Raw genomic sequence first — 21015 nt, forward strand, 5'->3', positions numbered from 1 at the left:
TTCTTTATGGCCTAACTCTCACATCCGTACTTGATTACTGGAAAAATCATAGCTTTGACTAGACAGACCTTTGTCAACAAAGTGATGTCTCCGCTTTTTAATATAGTATCTAGGTTTGTCACAGCTTTTCTTCTAAGGAGCAAGTGTGTTTTAATTTCATGTCTGCAGTCACCATCTGCAGTGAATTTGGAGCCCCCCAAAACAAAATCTGTCACTGTTTCCATTATTTCCCCATCAATTTGCCATGAAATGATGGGACTGGGTGCCATGATCTCTATTTTTTTGAATGTTGAATTTTAAGCCAGCTTTTTCACTGTCTTCTTTCACCTTCATCAAAAGGCTCTTTAGTTCCTCTTTACTTTCTGCCATTAGGGTGGTGTCATCTGCATATCTGAGGTTATTGATATTTCTCCCAGCAATCTTGATTACAGCAACTTTTAATTCGACATAGCATAAACTAAAACTTAATAAATTCTAACTGAATCAGGCAGTAATTTGAACTCTATAGCATTTCAGTTCAGTTCAGTTCAGTTCAGTCGCTCAGTCGTGTCCGACTCTTTGCAACCCCATTAATCGCAGCACGCCAGGCCTCCCTGTCCATCACCAACTCCCGGAGTCCACTGAGACTCATGTCCATCGAGTCAGTGATGCCATCCAGCCATCTCATCCTCTGTTGTCCCCTTCTCCTCCTGCCCCCAATCCCTCCCAGCATCAGAGTCTTTTCCAATGAGTCAACTCTTCACATGAGGTGGCCACAGTACTGGAGTTTCAGCTTCAGCATCATTCCTTCCAAAGAAATCCCAGGGCTGATCTCCTTCAGGATGGACTGGTTGGATCTCCTTGCAGTCCAAGGGACTCTCAAGAGTCTTCTCCAACACCACAGTTCAAAAGCATCAATTCTTCAGCGCTCAGCCTTCTTCACAGTCCAACTCTCAAATCCATACATGACCACAGGAAAAACCATAGCCTTGACTAGACGAACCTTTGTTGGCAAAGTAATGTCTCTGCTTTTCAATATGCTATCTAGGTTGGTCATAACTTTCCTTTCAAGGAGTAAGCGTCTTTTAATTTCATGGCTGCAGTCACCATCTGTAGTGATTTTGGAGCCCAGAAAAATAAAGTCTGACACTGTTTCCACTGTTTCCCCATCTATTTCCCATGAAGTGGTGGGACCAGATGCCATGATCTTCGTTTTCTGAATGTTGAGCTTTAAGCCAACTTTTTCACTCTCCACTTTCACTTTCATCAAGAGGCTTTTGAGTTCCTCTTCACTTTCTGCCATAAGGGTGGTGTCATCTGCATATCTGAGGTGATTGATATTTCTCCCGGCAATCTTGATTCCAGCTTGTGTTTCTTCCAGTCCAGTGTTTCTCATGATGTACTCTGCATAGAAGTTAAATAAACAGGGTGACAATATACAGCCTTGATGAACCCCTTTTCCTATTTGGAACCAGTCTGTTGTTCCATGTCCAGTTCTAACTGTTGCTTCCTGACCTGCATACACATTTCTTTTTTTTTTTTTTTTTTCCTGCATACACATTTCTCAAGAGGCAGATCAGGTGGTCTGGTATTCCCATCTCTTGAAGAATTTTCCACAGTTTATTGTGATCCACACAGTCAAAGGCTTTGGCATAATCAATAAAGCAGAAATAGATGTTTTTCTGGAACTCTCTTGCTTTTTCTGTGATCCAGCGGATGTTGGCAATTTGATCTCTGGTTCCTCTGCCTTTTCTAAAACCAACTTGAACATCAGGAAGTTCACAGTTCACATATTGCTGAAGCCTGGCTTGGAGAATTTTGAGCATTACTTTACTAGCCTGTGAGATACTTGGTAATAAATTTTTTAAATCATTTTTTAAAAGCACAAACTTGCTCATAGATTTCAAATCTGATGGGATTAAGTCATTAGTATTGTCTGAAACTAAGGGGAGTTGGTTTTTTTTGTGTGTTTTTGTTTTTGTTTTTATGGCTGAACTGTGCAGCTTGTGGAATCTTACCTTAGTTCCCTGACCAGGTATTGAACCTGTGCCCTCGTCAATGAAAGTGCAGGGTCCTCACCACCGGACCACAAGGGAATTCACTGGAGGTCTTTATCCTTTGTGTTCTATCATATCACCTTGTCTTTTAGACAGAAAGTCAAAAGGACTCTGTTGGAATATATACTCTTTAGGACACACTTGTGCTGGGACTAGAACCTGGGCTTGAAATGCTATCCTGAGGCTTAGCTGGCTCTTACTGTTTCATTCAAAGTCATACAGTTGCAGCAATTTGAGTCGAGTATTTTATAGACTCAGGTTACTGCAGTGTTTTTCTGGTTGTCTTCCTCTGCTTTGCACTGTTCAGGAAAGATTGGGGGAGCATGGTTAACTCAATAACTAAGGGTTAAATATTATGAGTGGCCTCACATCTCTGGTTCAGTGTCAGGAAAATGTTCATTGATTTAAGTAGGTGTTATAGCTCAGTAAAGAATGGCCCTATGTTTGGCAAGAAAGCAGATATGGAAACTGTACTCACAGCCAAATTCACATGAATATAGTAATTGGTTAACGTCAAAGGAAATGATTTTGACAGATTTACACGTTGGGGTGGGTTAGAAATCCATGAAAATTCAGGATTCAAGTGCATTTTTTATCTTGCAGTGGAAGAATCTGACACAGAATAGAAAGCAGCCTTCCGTAAATGAAGTGCCGTTGGCACATCCAGTCCACTCTGTTTTGACTCCATTGCGATACAGGTAGATTTGATGTACCCTGTCAACACTCTTTCTTGCTTTCTCTTTAGACTCAGAAGTAGATGAACCCAGAGAAGAAAAGAAAGAATGCTACTATAACCTGAACGACGCCAGTCTGTGTGACAACGTGCTGGCTCCCAATGTCACCAAGCAGGAGTGCTGCTGCACCTCCGGTGCTGGGTGGGGAGACAACTGTGAGATTTTCCCCTGTCCGGTCCCGGGGACTGGTAAGAATCAGCTGAGTGCTGTGTTCACACTGGTATTTGTTGTGTGCTGTTCACGGGTCTTGGAATGTTCTCATTTGGGTTATTGAAGCCTCAAAGTGCTGGTACCTGCTGTAGTCAAATTGAGTGGGTTTCTAGAAAGCTAGAAACCAAACCCTGTCCTGCCTCAATATAAATTCTTGAACTTCTGTTTATCACAGAATATGCTGTTATGGTGACATTCCATATGATATTTTGTCAGAAACTTAATTCAGTTTTATTCCATTTTTAATATAAAAGCAATGATTTTTCTGACACTGACACAGCATTGTTCCTAATTAGAGCTTGTATATTTAAGCCAAGATTTTTCTTGATGGATTCTTATTAGAAATTTAGAATACTAGTGCTCAGGTCGCTTCAGTCTTTTCTGACTCTTTGCGACCCTATGGACTGTCGCCCACCAGGCTCCTCTGTCCATGGGATTCTCCAGGCAAGAATACTGGAGTGGGTTGCCATGCCCTCGTCCAGGTAAAATACTGGAGACCATAGTAATGGTGCAATAAGTCGTGAAAGTCCATAGCACTTGTAAGTAAAACATGGATAAATAACATAAGTGAACTATCAAGTTTTTTAAAAATTATAAGTAAACTTATGAAGTCATTAGGTTTATTTGCACCTACTTTGTAATTTAGAGATTGTACTGAATTTATTTGTCTGAATTGGATGGCAAGGTTTGCCTTTAAGTTGCTGAATTTGAGAAAGCAAAACTGAATGTAAAACATACTTGTAGGGGGAAAAAAAATCATGGACTTTTTTTTTTCTTTCTTTTTCCCACCTTTTTTTTTGTTTTTTTTCCCTTGTCTCTTCTGAAATCAGCTGAATTCACTGAAATGTGTCCTAGAGGGAAAGGTTTTGTTCCCTCGGAAGAATCCTCTTATGGCGTTGATGGTGAAAACTATAAAGGTCAGTTTCAAGCAGAAACTAATTTGCAATGAGTGTTCATATCTGACATTCAAGTGGAAGCATGGCTTGTGTTCGAATTCTCCCCAGTAGTCTTGGTAGAAGTGTGGCTTGGGAAGTAGATCATGTAAGACTGTATGACGGTGGGATTTCACTCAAGATTCTGAGTTTCCACCTCTGAAATGATGTTTCAGAGGCTGTCATGAGGATAAAATAAGGTAACATATGTAAAAGTACTTAATACAAAATTCTGTACTTTAATAGATTCATTCTTTTATTCCAGGACAATATTAAAAATTGTATGTTAGGACCAATATAAATTTGATCACTATGTTGGCCTTTAATGGTTATCAACAAAGCAAAGATTTTTGCTTTTTTATAAAGCATCCTACTTTGCTAGGACCTTTTACTAATGGCCATAGATTAGAGATAAGGAATGGAAAAGAAGAAAATAAAAGTCAATGTGCTTTATACATTTCATGTTATTAGCCTGTAATTCTAAAATAAATTCCAGATTTTTCACTTTGGTGAAATTTAAACTACACATATGAGTATTTCCTTATTAACCACTCACTTTAACATCTCAGTGATACAGATATTATGACCATTTTTTCCCCATAGATGCAGATGAATGCCTACTTTTTGGACAAGAGATCTGCAAAAATGGCTTCTGTATGAACACTCAGCCTGGTTATGAATGCTACTGTAAGCAAGGGACATACTACGATCCTGTCAAATTGCAGTGCTTTGGTAAGTTTTAAGAGGATATTTTGTGATGTCCTGTGAAAACAGATGGGAAAAAAAATAGTAATGTTTTGTATAAAAAGTTTATTAGAATCTAAATCTCATGTTGAAAAGATTTGTAAATGTTTTATGAATCCTTTTCTTGAGCAATATTTAAGAAAATAAAAATCCTTCAAACTATTGTTTGAATAGATTTTGAAGAGTTAATATTCAGTGTGGAATTATAATTCAGGTCACTGGTATAACTGAAGTGTTCTTTTGGTCTGGGGAGCCTCCTGTTTCATCACTCATACCATACACTGAAAGTCATTTTTAAATACAGACCCAGACTTTAATGCCTAAGCAGAAAACCATATATACTATGCAGAAAAACATAGCAAAAGGAAATAATTTTAAAACTGTCATAAAGAGGCATTTTATCTTAAATTTCTAAGTATATCCTGTTCTTAAATGTTTTCTTTCCTTATTTAATGTCAGCAGCTGTAGGGCAATGTTATTTTTCCAATCAATACAGCTTAACATTTTTATAGTCAGAGCTGCTCTCTTTTGGATGATGATGTGTAGCTAATTAAAATGTGGCAGACCTTGAAATCTGGACTAAATTTAGTGGTGTATTAAGTTTGGTTAAGTGTATGAGGTGTAACTGATTGCTGATTTTCTTTCATTTTTTTTTTTCCTCTGAAGATATAGACGAGTGTCAAGACCCCAACAGTTGCATTGATGGCCAGTGCATTAATACAGAAGGCTCTTATAACTGCTTCTGTACACACCCAATGGTCCTGGATGCTTCAGAAAAAAGATGTATCCGACCAACTGAATCACATGGTACGTTTGGATGTGAGAAGCAAGTCTGTGTCCAAATAAATGTCATAAGGTTTTCCTTTTGACTGAAATGTGAGCTGTCGGAAAATAGAAAAACGGATTCCTTGGGTATTTTGAAAAAATTAAAATGAGATGCTAAGAGAAAGAATGAGTTTCGTATCATCAATGTGCAGATTTAGCACCCTGCACATACTGATTTAAAGGCCACCAGGACAAGGAGTGACTGAGCAGATGGCAGAGCTCTTGCATACCTGGGGGTTGATCATATTTAACCCTCGAAGGCAACTGAGGAAGATGTAAGTTGAAGGGAAAATAATTAGGTTTGCTTGACTGAATAGAGGACACAGATGAGACTGGGCAGAGCAGAGGGTGGAATTAATCAGTAGTGGAGGGCTCTGGAGTCCCTGTTCATCCCTGAAGGTGATGTGCTCCTAATAATTGACTTAATTGATCAATGTATCAGCACATTCAGGAGACTGCTTTGGTTGAAATCTATTGAAAAGTAGAAAGGTTAGAATTAAGAACCCTAGGATGAAGTGTCACTCGTTCAGGGCTTTGGCAGATGAAATGGATGAAAAAGGCTGAATCCCCAAAATTTTGTGTAGAAGGAAAAAGGTAGGATTTGACAGAGGAGTAAACGTGAAAAATCAGATATTGGAAGAATAAGAAGTCCATCAGGATTATAAAGTATAGGCAAGATCGTGGAGGGTTTTACATAATGTGGAAGCTACAGAGGGAAGGATTTAATTGGAACATGATGGGCAGGTTGAATTTCAGCTGATGGAATGACACGCAGTTGGAGATGACAGAGGTTTGATCCATGGAAAGACCAGGCTGGCTTCAGACTTTTACTTGGAAGTCACGCTTAGAAATCGGGATGGAAACTTTGAGACTCGCTGGCTTCTACCACAGTGTCTATGAAATCGGAATAGCAGTGCAATTGTCATGGAACCGTGTCTTTCCTTTCAGAACAAATTGAAGAAACCGATGTCTACCAAGATCTGTGCTGGGAACATCTGAGTGACGAGTATGTGTGTAGCCGCCCTCTTGTCGGCAAGCAAACAACATACACGGAGTGCTGCTGTTTGTACGGAGAGGCCTGGGGCATGCAGTGCGCCCTCTGTCCCATGAAGGATTCAGGTGAGCCCTTACCAAGTCCTTCTGCTGGAGATGTTTAGAAACCAGTTCTTCTCACCTCCTTTGGAAGCTGATAATTCTTTTACCTAAATATATTCAACTTCACTCCTGATATCTTACTTTCATCAGAGAGGTATGTGTGCACGCGCACGCACATTACAGGAGCAGATTACATAACATCTGACTCCTGGTTTGCCTCCAATCCAGACATTGTCATTAATTTTTGAAACCCTCATTTTATTTCCCTCCAAAGAATGATAAATGACCCAAAGAAATGTAATGCATCTTAGCAGTTGGTGGCATAGGTCTTGAGAATTTATATTTCCTGATACTTCTTTTTTTCCTACAGTCCTTCTCACTTCTGATAGTTTCTGCTTAGAGCAAAAAGTATCAGGGACTAGACACTCTCCATAGGTCAAAGCTCAAGTTTTTATGTCAACCTCTTTGTGGGAGAGAAGGGTTCCCCCCCTCCACAGAAGGGTTAGAACCGTGAAGGAAAACAGTATAAAAGTAAGTGAAATGTATTTGAACAAATCTTCCTGACTTTCAAATTGTAGTGTGTGCATGCCAAGTCACTCCAGTTTTGTCTGACTCTTTGCAACCCTATGGACTGTAGCCTGCCAGGCTCCTCTGTCCATGGGATTCTCCAGGCAAGAAAACTGGAGTGGGTTGCTATGCCCTCTTCCAGGGCATCTTCCAGCTCCAAGGGTCAAACCCATGTCTCCTGTGGCTCCTGCATTGCAGGCACATTCTTTGCTGCTGAGCCACTGGCAAAGGCCTTCAAGTTTTAAACCTGGGGTCAAAAACAGAAAAAGTGGGATCAGCGAAGCTCTCAGTTTCCTCCCTTCTCTTCATCTGGGAGGAGGGCTTGAAGGTACCAACTCTGGGCTCCAGGCTGGGCTGCTTGGTGACTGTTGGGGTCCGTGCTGATGGCCTATTTCTGTTCTTACCCCTGCAGCCTCTTATTGCCTGTTAAAGGAAAGCACTTGAAAGTCTTGGGTATAGCATTTTTGTCTTTGACTATAGAATTGGTTGTTAAAGCCAGAAAAATATTGTGTGGGTATAAAGTGCAGGAGTTCATAATGAACAAATTCTCAGAATGGCAAAGAGGGAAAGAATTGCTTAGAAGAGGAAATGCTCTAATTTTTAGTTAGTTAGAATGTAATTTTCCAACCATTTAATAAATCAGCTTTTTAGCTTGGAAATAACTTAAAACCAAGGTAGCATAAAAAGAAAGTAATTTGAAATGCCATAAAAGGAAAAGGAATAGCAAAGGGGGAAGAACAAACACACAAAGGTATAGATGGTAATGCTAGTAGCCCAGAAACGGAAAGAAGGTGGGTTCTGGGTACAGAAAATGTGGGTCTGGAATTCAGAGCTGCCCATGGCAGCAGCATGAACTGGGAAAAAAGAACCTCACCCAGTGGAGCTCATTTATAAAGTGAAGGCATCGCTCTTGTTGCATTGTCGTGAGAACTGGGAGGATTTTGGTGGAGCAGGATAACCAGGAGCGTGGCAGATTATTAGCATCCCTGTTACCTCTGTTCCTGGCAGATGCCACAAGGAGAGGAAGATGAAATCTGAGGAGGCGAATGCAATATATATGACTTGAGTCATCTTATCATGGTGTTTGGATAGCTTACACCTTTCTAACTAGGCAGTGTTTTTATTGTTTACTTTAAAAAATATATATATATATATGTATACTTCTAAAAAATTAAGAGTTTATGTCCCCTTCCACCTACCCCATCAAAACTGACTCTCCACCTTGAAAATGTTCACTCTTTTTCTTAAATTGAAGTACAGTGTTGGTGTATCATAGAAGTTACAGGTGTACAATATAATGATGCACAGTTTTTAAAAGTTATACTCCACTTATAGTTATTGTGAAAAATTGGCCATATTCCCCATGCTGTACAGTATATGCTTATCACTTATTTTATACCTAATAGCTTGTACCTCTGAAGGTGTTCACTCTTAACAGTTGGTGTTTTCATCATCCAAGTCTTTAATTCTGTGTATCGATTATTGCTTAAGTTTTGTATTAGTTATTATACATTTATATTTAAGAGAATATTTAAAACTGAAAGCTGTGTCATTGATTTTAGGCGCATGTTCTTTTTTGGTTTACTCTTCAGCATCTCTGAAATTGGGGGTATCCTATAACTGAAATTGATTAATGGCTACAAGCTATTTTTTCACACCTTAATGTCTATTATATCAGGATGTATTTTACAGTCTAGGGTGTCATAGAACTAGTGAAAAATGGTAACTTTTAAATGGATATGCAGGCTTTGTTTTGTGCATGTACAGGCATCTGTTCAATTCAGTTCAGTCGCTCAATCATGTCCAACTCTGCGACCCCATGGACTGCAACATGCCAGGCTTTCCTGTCCATCACCAACTCCCGGAGCTTACTCAAATGCATGTCCATCAAGTTGGTGATGCCATCCAACCATCTCATCCTCTGTCGTCCCCTTCTCCTTCTGCCTTTGATCTTTTCCAGCACCAGGGTCTTTTCCAGTGAGTCAGTTCTTTGCATCAGGTGGCCAAAGTATTGGAATTCCAGCTTCAGCATCAGTCCTTCCAATGAATATTCAGGACTGATTTCCTTTAGGATGGACTGGTTGGATCTCCCTGCAGTTCAAGGGACTCTCAAGAGTCTTCTCCAACACCACAGTTCAAAAGCATCAATTCCTTGGTGCTCAGCTTTCCTTATAGTCCAACTCTCACATCCATACATGACTACTGGAAAAACCATAGTTTTGACTAGATGGGCCTTTGTTGGCAAAGTAATGTCTCTGCTTTTTAATACACTGTCTAGGTTGGTCATAGCTTTTCTTCCAAGGAACAAGCGTCTTTTGTTTCATGGCTGCAGTCACTATCTGCAGTGATTTTGGAGCCTAGGAAAATAAAGTCTGTCACTGTTTCCACTGTTTCCCCAGCTATTTGCCATGAAGTGATGGGACCGGATGCCATGATCTTAGTTTTTTGAATGTTGAGTTTTAAGCCAACTTTTTTCACTCTCCTCTTTCAGTTTCATCAAGAGGCTCTTCAGTTCCTCTTCACTTTCTGCCATAAGGGTGGTGTCATCTGTGTATCTGAGGTTATTGATACTTCCCCCAGCAATCTTGTTTCCAGCTTGTGCTTCATTCAGCCTGGCATTTGTTATGATGTACTCTGCATATAAGTTAAATAAGCAGAGTGACAGTATACAGCCTTGATGTATTCCTTTTCCTATTTGGAATCAGTCTGTTGTTCCATGTCCAGTTCTAACTGTTGATTCTTGACCAGCATACAGATTTCTCAGGAGGCAGGTCAGGTGGTCTGGTATTCCCATCTCTTGAAGAATTTTCCACAGTTTGTTGTGATCCACACAGTCAAAGGCTTTGGTGTTGTCAATAAAGCAGAAGTAGATGTTTTTCTGGATTTCTCTTGCTTTTTCTATGATCCAGTGGATGTTGGCAATCTGTACAGGCATATCTTGGAGATATTATGGATTCAGTTCCAGACCACCATGGTAAAGTGAATATTGCAAAAGAGAAGTCACCTGAACTTCCTGGTTTCCCAGAGCACATAAAACTTAAATTTACATTGTAAAGTATTTATGTCTATTAAGTGTACTAAAAAATGTACGTGCCTTAATTAAAAACACTGTATTGCTAGAGCATGCTAACCATAATCTAAGCCTTCAGCAAGTTATCTTTTTGCTGGTCGAGGGTCTTGCCTTGATATTGATATCGCTGACTGATTAGGGGATAGTTGCTGGAGACGGGCGGAGAAGGCAGTGGCACCCCACTCCAGAACTCTTGCCTGGAAAATCCTATGGACGGAGGAGCCTGGTGGGCCACAGTCCATGGGGTTGCTAAGAGTCAGACAAGACTCAGCGACTTCACTTTCACTTTTCACTTTCATGCATTGGAGAAGGAAATGGCAACCCACTCCAGTGTTCTTGCCTGGAGAATCCCAGGGACAGGGGAGCCTGGTGGGCTGCCATCTATGGGGTCGCACAGAGTTGGACACGACTGAAGCAACTTAGCAGCAGCAGCAGCAGCTGGAGACAGGAGTGACTGTGGCAATTTCTTAAAAGAATACAACAATGAAGTTTGCCATCTCAACTGATTCTCTCTTTACAAATGATGTCTTCGAGCATGCAATGCTGTTTAATGGCATTTTAGCTAATGTTGAAATTACTTCAAAATTGAAGTCAGTCCTGTCAAACCCTCCTGCTGCTTTCTCAACTAGTTTTACATGATATTCCAAGTCCTTTGTCTCAACATTCAGTTCAGTTTGCTGTCTCATATGGGTGGGGTTTGTGGTAGCCTACAACAATTACAATGGTAACATTGAAGATCACCCTAATAAATATAGTAAATAATAATGTTTGAAATAATGTGAGAATTTCCAAAATGTGACACGGATAGGAAATGACCAAATACTGTTGGAAGTATGGTTCCAAAAGACTTGCTTGATGCAAGGTTGCCACAAACCTACAATCTGTTAAAAAAAAAAATGCAGTAAAACAAAGCATATTTACAGACAAGGTATGTCTGTACCATGTTTTATTTAATCCCTCCAGCACTGGACATTTGGGCTGTCTTCCCCCACCCTTGTCCTGCCCCAATCTTCATGTATGTATCTTCATGTATGAAGGCTCACATGAAGTGAACCTTCATGTATGTACCTTATATGTTGCTTTGGAAGTATCTTGATAAGAAAATTCCTACAAATGAAAATACTAGGTCAAGAAGTATGTGAACTTTAAATTTACTTTTTATTCTCTAAAAATACAAATTTACGCTTCTCCAATGATAGTGTTTGAAATGCCATTTTCATCATACCATTTTAGCACTAATAACTTTTAAAGACTAGTCATCTTTAAAATTGTTATAATATGCTCAAGAAGGGTATCTTACATGTGTCTCCCTTATTTCTAGGGAATTTGAGCATCTTTTCCTTGTTATAGATGATTTATTATTTCCTTGTTAGTGAATTATTATATCCTTTGACCGTTTCTTTGATTGGACATTGCGTCTAGTCTTACAGATTTGTGGGAACATTGTTGCATATTCTATTTACAACCCCAACATTTGGGTTCTGGCATGCTTGCTTCCTTGATGCTTGCTGTTATGGAAACTCCTTTATGAAAGGTTCTGCACATATTTTCATTTTATTCTGTCCCTGTCCTGATCCTGTGATATTTAAGTATTTGCTGCATGTAAATCTGATGATCTAGTGCCTTTGCAAATCTAAGTTCAAGTTAGATTTGACTATTCAAGTTATTTTAGTGTTAGAAATGAATTTTAAAATATTACATCAATTTTTAAACAGTTATTTATTTTTGACTGCATTGGGTTTTCATTGCTGCATGTGGGCTTTCCCTGGTTGCGGTGCTCAGGCTTCAGTGGTTGTGGCTCAAGGGCTCTCTAGAGCTTGGGCTCTGTTGTTGTGGTGCACAGACTTAGTTGCTGTGAGGCATGTGGGGTCTTCCAGACCAGAGATGGAACTCCTGTCCCCTGCATTGGCAGGAAGATTCTGAACCACTGGACCTCTAGGTAAGTCCCTCATCAGTTACTTTTAACTGCTGCTACCGCTAAGTCACTTCAGTCGTGTCCGACTCTGTGTGACCCCGTAGACGGCAGCCCAGCAGGCTCCTCTGTCCCTGGGATTCTCCAGGCAAGACACTGGAGTGGGCTGCCATTTCCTTCTCCAATGCATGAAAGTGAAAAGTGAAAGTGAAGTCGCTCAGTCGTGTCCAACTCTTAGTGACCCCGTGGACTGCAGTCTACTAAGCTCCTCCATCCATGGGATTTTCCAGACAAGAGTACTGGAGTGGGTTGCCATGTCCTTCTCCAACTTTTAACTGAGATTTTACAAAACAAAATTTTAAGTGTAAATTCAACAAATCATGTGAACAAATACATACTGTGTAACTTTTTTTTAGGAAAGTATGTGGTATGAAGAAACAGTGGTACCACATGCCGAATTAAAAAAGTTTAGCATCTCTTCTGTACTCTTCCTAACTTAAACATGCATAGTAGTGATGATAAATTTTCCAAAAGGAATCTCTATACTTAGTCAAATCCTCAAAATCAGTGATTTTTACTCCTTTATTTTAAAAAAATGGTAGTCTTTTGTCAGTTGAAATATTATTTTAACTTCCAATGTATAAATTCATTAATACTGCTACTTGTAGGGAGAACAACAAGTTAGGCTCTCAAGGTATTGGTGAAGGACCCTGGGGTTCCAAGAAACACATATTGAAAACCACTATTCTGTTTCTGTTGGCATATAGGAAGTAAATAGCGCAGAAGGAGTGTTTCTTACATAGCTCTGAAATTATGGGCCTCGAACTAAACTTAGGGATACCCTGAAACCAGGGAGAAGTCCATGGCAAAGTTAAGCAATTTTTGCACAGGCCCTTTGGTTAGCTGGCATTTCCTTGATTCATACCTGATGTTCTGATCATATCTACACCAAGCCATCTCTCACTGAGCGTGTTTCTGCTGGAGTGTGGCAAGCGAGAAGGGCCAGAGCTGAGGGGTGAGCACATGGACTCTGACCTGGTTGCCTGGCTGTGAATCCTGGCTTGGCAACTTTCTAGCTACATAGCCCTGTTCCTTTGTCTCTCTGGGCCTCAGTTTCCTCACATGAAACTAATATCACCCGCCTCACAGGGTTGTGGTAAGAATCAAATACGTGAACACATGAACACTTAGCACAGTGCTCGACACGTGTGAGAAGTGAAAGCGTTAGTCAGGTCCCGACTCTTTGCAATGCCATGGACTGTAGCCCGCCAGACTCCTCTGTCCATGGAATTCTCCAGGCAGGAATACTGGAGTGGGTTGCCATGCCCTTCTCCAAGGGATCTTCCTGACCCAGGAATCGAACCCAGGTCTCCTGCATTGCAGGCAGATTCTTTACTGCTTGAGCTATCTAGGAAGCGTGCAAGGACATAGGAAGCATTAGAAGATTTTAGCACTTACTGCTACTACTGCTAGGCGATTCAGGCCAAATGAATTTTCAAATGTAACTGAAACCCAGGGCTCTTATAAAGTACACAACTTCCTAATAGCATCTGGACATGAATTAAGGATAGACAAATGCAGAAATAATATCCTTTTATAAAACTTTCTCTTCTAGACCGCTGCTTCATCCACATTAATGGGCATGCCAACTACATGACAATCTTATTTTTAAAAAAGACAGATTCTAGTTTCTAGGTGGAGGGGAGGTGGCCAGGAGTCTACATTCTTAAGTCCCAAGGCAATGCAGCTGCTACTGGTCCTTGGACCACACTAGCAAGGTTCTTGAGACACCCGACAGCATTCAACCTGATTATGTTAAAACTGCCTTTAATGCTGTTATTAATTTTTCAAAGAGGAAGCAGAGAATGTGTGAATTTTAAAACTGATTTGCTTGTTCTGCCACTGAACCTTTTAAATGATGTTGAGGGATATATGATAGTTGAAAAAGAGGGATATATGATAGTTGAGGGATATATGATAGTTGAAAAAGAACCATGTTATCTATCTGTTAAAAAAAGCCCTGGGTGAATCCCAGCCTGTCACTGAGCCTTCCAGTTTCCCAAGGAGTGCAGCACTGCTTTGGGGAACAATTAGTTGCTGATGGAAACAGTGCTGGAGGAATTTAAGGAATAAATCGCAGTGCTTGTCATCAGCTTCGAGCATTAAAGTGCAGTGCTTTATTAAAGCCTGCAGGACAGGCTTTCACACTTCTGGTCCAATAGGTCATGGGCACTAATTCTTGCTAAGGCAGCAACTGCATCTGAGGATTCTGGTAGTTGGGGGAGATAGGAGTGGCTCCCTAAATAGTGTTCTCTGAAGTTCGATGGCAACGTGTGGATTGGTACCACATGCAGACTGGTACCACGTGCAGAGTGAGTGAGTGGAGGTTGATGGATTGTGTCAGGGTGACCTGATGTGAGATCTGCCTTGTTGTACCATTCAGTGCATTTCTGGGGCTGCTGGGGTCCCATTTTACGTCTCAGCTGCAGTCTGGGAGGCCAAACACCAGGCCTGAGGAAAAGGTTTCAGAGGGCTGAGAGCGGCATCGCGGTGAGTTTGCTGAAGTGGTTGTGTACGGACAGCCTCCCCTTCCTCAGTTCTGGAATTTCTCTTATTCTTGCCCCCAGGTCCTCTTCTTTTCTTTCCCCTCTCAGTAACCTCTAATCCTGCCTGTTCTTAAAATGTTTTTTTTTGTCTTGACTGGGGAGGGAAGTGCTGAACTGCTTTGGGAGGACCATCACGTCTGGACTCCTTATCATGCTATCACAGCCAGCCTCCGAGAGAAAAAGCTATTTGGAAAACCAAGTCAGGAAAGTCCAACCATTGTATCCATGTTATGAACGACAGAGGGTGGCCATTGTTTGATCTTTCTGTAAGCTTTCAGTGTCATGCTAGAAGGAAGTCATGAACTCTGAGATCTGGAGTTTATTGGAATATGAATTTTATGTAGCTTGGTTTTTCTGGGTCTCCATCTGAATAAAAAATGATGGTAGCTAACGTATATTGCTCAATGCCAGGCATGTTCAGGATGCTTATCATCAATTAAGATACTTAATTATCCCAGCCATCCTATGAGGTAGGTATATAATTACTTCCTTTTGGGGAGAGAGGAACTGAGGCACAGACTGCATTAACTGCCATGGTCAGATACCAGGAAACGGCAGATTCAAATCCAGGGGTTGGCATCCGTGCTCTCAACCACAATCCGTGCTCCTGGTGTTACTCCAGCCCCTGCCGCCCCAAGGTCTCACAGCTCATCACAGATAAACCGTATCACTTAGAATATAAAAGTGATAATGAAAAATAAAAAGCTGAGATTTTTTTCCATCTTCTCACCCTGCTGTGTGCTGAGAGAAAATCTATATGAGCTTTAGAGCCAGACAGTGAGCTTAGCCAAGTTAGACTCTGTATCAGAGTTAAGCACATAGATAACAATACATTCTTGATGAATTAATGGATTAAAACAAGTCAGTAATTCTCAGTGAATTAAACTGTTGATGATGCCTAGCACTTATCTAAATAAACCTTTAATGTTTTTATTTATTGCTACTCTTAAAAATATAAACTGAAATTTTCTGAGAAAATGTACATGATATATAGGTTGCTGTTATCCTGTGGAAATAAAAACCAGTTGACCTGCAAATGAAAGAAAATGAGACACATTATTGGAACACTGGGATCTCAAGTGCTCAGGGATCCCAGTGCCTGTGGTTATTTTGTTAAAATAATTAGACTTCTGTTAAGTAAATTGTTAAAATAATTAGACATACTGTGAGAAAACTGAACATAAAGAGTTGATAAAGTCTTGATAGAAGCCCAATCTAAAATTTAGAAGTTAAGAAATTTTGAGGGGGACTTAGTGTGTTGAGAGAGCGCCACCTATTGGTTGATACAGTGTACTGTGCCACTGGTGTTTTAACCTGTTTGCTCAGTCGTTTTGGACTCTGCCACCTCATGGACGGCAGCACTCCAGGCTTCCCTGTCCTTTAGCATCTCCCAGAGTTTGCTCAGACTCATGTCAGTTGAGTCCATGATGCCATCCAACCATCTCATCCTCTGTTGTCCCCTTCTCCTCCCACCTTCAATCTTTCCCAGCATCAGACTCTTTTCCAATGAGTCAGTTCTTCGCATCAGGTGGCCAAAGTATTGGAGCTTCAGCTTCAGTCCTTCCAGTGAATATTCAGGGTTGATTTCCTTCAGGATTGACTGGTTTGATCTCCTTGCTGTCCAAGGGACACTCAAGAATCTTCTCCAGCACCACAGTTCAAAGGCATCAGTTCTTTAGTGCTCAGCCTCTTTTATTGTCCAGCTCTTACTTCCGTGCATGACTACTGGAAAAACCATGGCTTTGACTATATGGATCTTTGTAGGCAAAGTAATGTCTCTGCTTTTTAATATGCTGTCTAGGTTGGTCATAGCTTTTCTTCCAAGGAGCAAGCGTCTTTTAATTTCATGGCTGCAGTCACTGTCCACAGTGATTTGGGAGCCCAAGAAAACTCTCCTCTTTCACCTTCATCAAGAGGCTCTTTAATTCCTCCTCACTTTCTGCCATAAGAGCGGTGTCATATCTGAAGTAATAACTTAATGCAAGTCAGGCATAGAAAGGCGACAGTGGTGTTTAAACAAAATCTCCAAGGAAACTGAAGTACCACAAAAGAAATGGACAAATGCTTTAAAAGGTTTTAAAAATAACTGCTACTAATCGAAATGCAGAGGCATGGATCCTCTCAGTTTTGCTTGGAGAGCTGTTTAAAGATACAGATATATAGGTTAGATTTGATTTGAAAATTCTCATTGCAGGAATACAGATTATTACATTGCCCTCCATGGTCAGATACCTGGTAGTGGTGGAGTCACATCCCCGCATCAGCGTCCGTGCTCTCAACCACCTCAGGGCCAGGAAGAAAAATATAACCATTACAGCATAAGAAAGATGTGAAATCAGTTCTGTCAGTAGAGAATTCTGTAGATTTTAATATGGATTAATGTCCAATTCTTTCTTTTTAAAAAGTCAAATAACAACATATTTAGGGAACTATTATATGCAGAGTGCAGTTACTAAGAACCATGTCTGAAATACAGTCTAAATTATTTATAGTTTATCTGTTTTCAGTTTCAGTTAAATTATTTACATATTCCTTCATTTCATTATTTACTTGAACACCCTACTATGTATCATCTCGGCCATAAGTTTTAGAACAGATAAACAGTTTATATTTACAGGAAGTGTAAAATTCTGTAGACCTGACAAAGTTATGTTGTATTGCTGAATTAGAAGTTCATTCCTTAGTATTGCTCATTTAAATGCACAGGTGACATCCTTTTTGAATAAATCCATCATTTCCTATGCCACACTATTTTTCATACTTCCCAATAACATCTCTGCCCCCAGTTTTTTTATATGGTTTTGCAAGCGTGAAGTTAGCTGGAATCTCTCTTTGAACAACCAAGCTAGTGATTTCTTCCATATCCGTGCATGGCTCTTACATGTTCCCAAAGATCTTAGTGTAACAAGTTTCATAATACCCTTGGAGGTGTGAAGGAAGACAAGGATTTGACTCATGGACTAAACTTGAAAAAATATTGTAATTGGGCAGTGGTTGCAAAAGGCCTTTCAGCAGTCACGGTTTAAAGGCTTTTCCAAGAACTATGTTTCCAAAGAGCGTTAATAATAACTTTGGAACATCCTACGAGTGAGGCACAGCGCGTAGTCACCGCCTTTGGTTTGGGCGGGCCAGGGATCTCCTCCTGCTTTTGGCACTGCTTCTGTCAATCGCACTGGACGAGTTACTGCAGTTTCCTTTGTCCCAAGTTGAGAACTCTTTTGAGGTTACAGTAATTAATACTCTGTAAGTATGAGAGCATTTATCATTGTGATCATAGATCCTGATTATGATGATTAAAGAAAGTTTAGCTGTTAATAAACTACAGTGGAGAATTTAAATCAAACTGGAAAGAGACAAAAGATCTCCTCAATCGAGTGGCTGCCATATGTATACACTCTATGGACATAGAGTATACTCTCAGCGGTAAGTGGTCCACTTTTTTGGGACAAAATTCTTGGTATCTATGGAACTAGATTAAATTGAATACGGTATGGAATGGCAAGTAAGCAATTTATATTGCTTCTTCTTGAAAAGATGCTTTACATTTATTTAGAAGGCTTTTCCTTACTTTCCTGAAAAGAGTGAAAATGCTTTTCTTACTATGAAAGGCTTATTACAAAATAAAATTTAGTAGTGAATGATGCACATAGAACCTTGGTGTTTAATGTGATCCTTACATTAGTTTCCTCATTTTTGTAAAAATAGCAGTCCAACATCTGCCTCAGGATTGACTGAGGGATAGAAATGTGATCATACATTGTGAGATGCTTGACACGGAAGAAACGCTTCGTAGGTGTTAGCAATGATGATAAATCAAATCTTGTTCCAGGAAGTGAGTTGAGCTAAGGATCATTCCCCATTGTCACCTTGCCATACAGTGCTAGAAATCTCTTTGAAAGTAGGCAAGAGTCAAAGACGATGCGGGGGCAGGAGTGCGTCTGGGGACTGACACAGAGCCAGACACCTCCGCAGCCTCCGAAAGAAGCTGCTGCTTCTGTGTCCCTTGAGGCTCCCGAGCTGCCGCTATGGTTATGATGTCTGAGAGAGGCCTGGAAAAGACTGGTCGAGGTTGGGGTTTTTGTTGGGCCTCATCTTTAGCTGTGGCACGTGGGGTCTTTTTTAACTTGGCAGCATGTGCACCCTTCAGCTGCAGCGCTGGCAGTCTTAGCTGCGGAATGCAGGGTCCAGTTCCCTGAGCAGGGATCAAACCCCGCGTCCGCTCCCCCGCACCCCCCAACCCCGGCCTTGGGAACACAGAGTCCTAGCCACTGGACCACCAGGGAGGTCTGCAGAGTTGAATTCAGTATATTCAATTTATCAGTGTTCGAATCTAGACTTACCTAAGACTTTAAGTTCAACTTAAATATTTTGTCCTTCTGTTTATGAATCTAATATTTTTATATAAAGTAAGATCCATTTTTATTTTGTGATGTTTATATATCTCAAGGAACAGATTAAACTTTCCTTGAGAGTTATTTCTATATCAAAACTCTTGTTAATTAAATCTCTTAACACTTTGGCCTCTAATGTATAAACTTTATGTATTTGATTTTCTCTCAAGCACTTTATAGAGCTGAAAGGGCAGCCTACAATCCTAACAAGCATTTTCTTCTTAAGTATTTAAGCAGCTCTTACAAAGCTAATAATCCAAACTTAAAATGCAAGAAATTGAATTCCCTAATGAATTTAGATAGTATTTACTGACCTAATAGAGTTCTGTTAATTCTCATACAACATAAAAATCCTACATATTTCAAATTGAGGTCATAAGATTATCTACTAAGATTATCTAGTATATGGTTTTCTTAAACATTCTAGACATATTAAATAGCAACAACAACCAAAAGACCCTTACTCTCAAACCTTAACAGTAAAGTGTTAATATTCTAAACTTAATGTATGTCATTATCTTCGTAGCAGCATTACTATCGTAGGGCAACTGAGGATACTGGGAAGGAAAATTCATGACAGTGATTGTCAGTTATTAGAGAATTAAGATCAGGACATGAGATGTGTGTACTCACAGTTTGAGTCTAAGTAGCCATGTGTGTGATACACAAGGCACGTTCTGGGTTTCCAGGTTAACAGGGGATCCTGAGTATTCCTAATGTGCATTGTTTTTTATAAGCAATATCTTCCATTATAGTGACTTTCAAGGGAATAATAGAGAAGATAGCATTAATAAAAGCTTTTCTATACCTACACATGAAAGTTGCTCAGTCGTGTCTGACTATTTGCGACCCCGTGGACTGTAGTAGATGGAATTCTCCAGGCCAGAATACTGGAGTGAGTAGCCTTTCCCTTCTCCAGGGGATCTTCCCAACCCAGGGATCATAACTCCTGTCAAGAATCAGGTACCTTCTGCTGAAGGTATGTGCTCACCTTATTGAGATTGCCTACCGCAACAATGACAAACTTCCCCTGTCCCAGTAAGGACAGCTTGGTGGTGTAGTCCAGGTTCTCCAGAAAAGCAGAACCAATAGGAGAGAGTGAGATTGAGATTGACTGACTGACTGCTAAATTCATTCATTTTAAGGAACTGGCTCACAAGATTATCAGTCAATTCACTCACTCAGTCGTGTCCAACTCTTTGCGACCCCATGAACTGCAGCACGCCAGGCTTCCATCACCAACTCCTGGAGCTTGCTCAAACTCATGTCCTTTGAGTCAGTGATGCCATCCAACTGTCTCAACCTCTGTTGTCCCTTTCTCTTCCTGCATTCAATCTTTCCCAGCATCAGGGTCTTTCCCAATGAGTCAGTTCTTCACATCAGGTGGCCAAACTATTGGAGCATCAGCATCAGTCCTTCCAATGAATATTCAGGACTGATTTCCTTTAGGACTGAGTGATTTGATCTCCTTGCAGTCCAAGGGACTCTCAAAAGTCTTCAACACCACAGTTCAAAAGCATCAATTATTCAGTGCTCAGCTTTCTTTATGGTCCAACTCTCACATCTATACATGACTACTGGAAAAACTATAGCTTTGACTCTGTGGACCTTTGTCTCCAAAGTAATGTTTCTGCTTTATAATACACTGTCTAGGTTGGTCATAGCTTGGAGAAAACATCTTTTGATTTCATGGCTGCAGTCACCATCTGCAATGATTCTGGAGCACAAGAAAATAAAGTCTGTCACTGTTTCCATTGTTTCCCCATCTGTTTACCATGAAGTGATGGGATTGGATGTCATGATCTTAGTTTTCTGAATGTTGAGTTTTAAGCCAACTTTTTCACTCTCCTCTTGCACTTTCATCAAAAGGCTCTTTAGTTCTTCACTCTCTGC

At 40.3% G+C, this 21015-nt stretch overlaps 1 protein-coding gene across 12 annotated transcripts in view; it reads left to right on the forward strand.

The window, feature by feature from the left end:
* LTBP1 (latent transforming growth factor beta binding protein 1) overlaps positions 1-21015 on the forward strand; it is a 456275-nt gene that overhangs the window by 409485 nt on the left and 25775 nt on the right. For all 12 annotated transcript variants that reach the window (XM_070798479.1, XM_070798478.1, XM_070798481.1 and 9 more), the window contains 5 exons: positions 2782-2958; positions 3811-3897; positions 4516-4644; positions 5323-5463; positions 6430-6600. In XM_070798479.1, the coding sequence (XP_070654580.1) occupies positions 2782-2958; positions 3811-3897; positions 4516-4644; positions 5323-5463; positions 6430-6600 (705 nt within the window). The remainder of the gene's footprint in view (positions 1-2781; positions 2959-3810; positions 3898-4515; positions 4645-5322; positions 5464-6429; positions 6601-21015) is intronic.

The sequence above is a fragment of the Bos indicus genome, chromosome 11 (genome assembly GCF_029378745.1).
Source record: "Bos indicus isolate NIAB-ARS_2022 breed Sahiwal x Tharparkar chromosome 11, NIAB-ARS_B.indTharparkar_mat_pri_1.0, whole genome shotgun sequence".
NCBI classification, from domain to species: Eukaryota; Metazoa; Chordata; class Mammalia; order Artiodactyla; family Bovidae; genus Bos; species Bos indicus.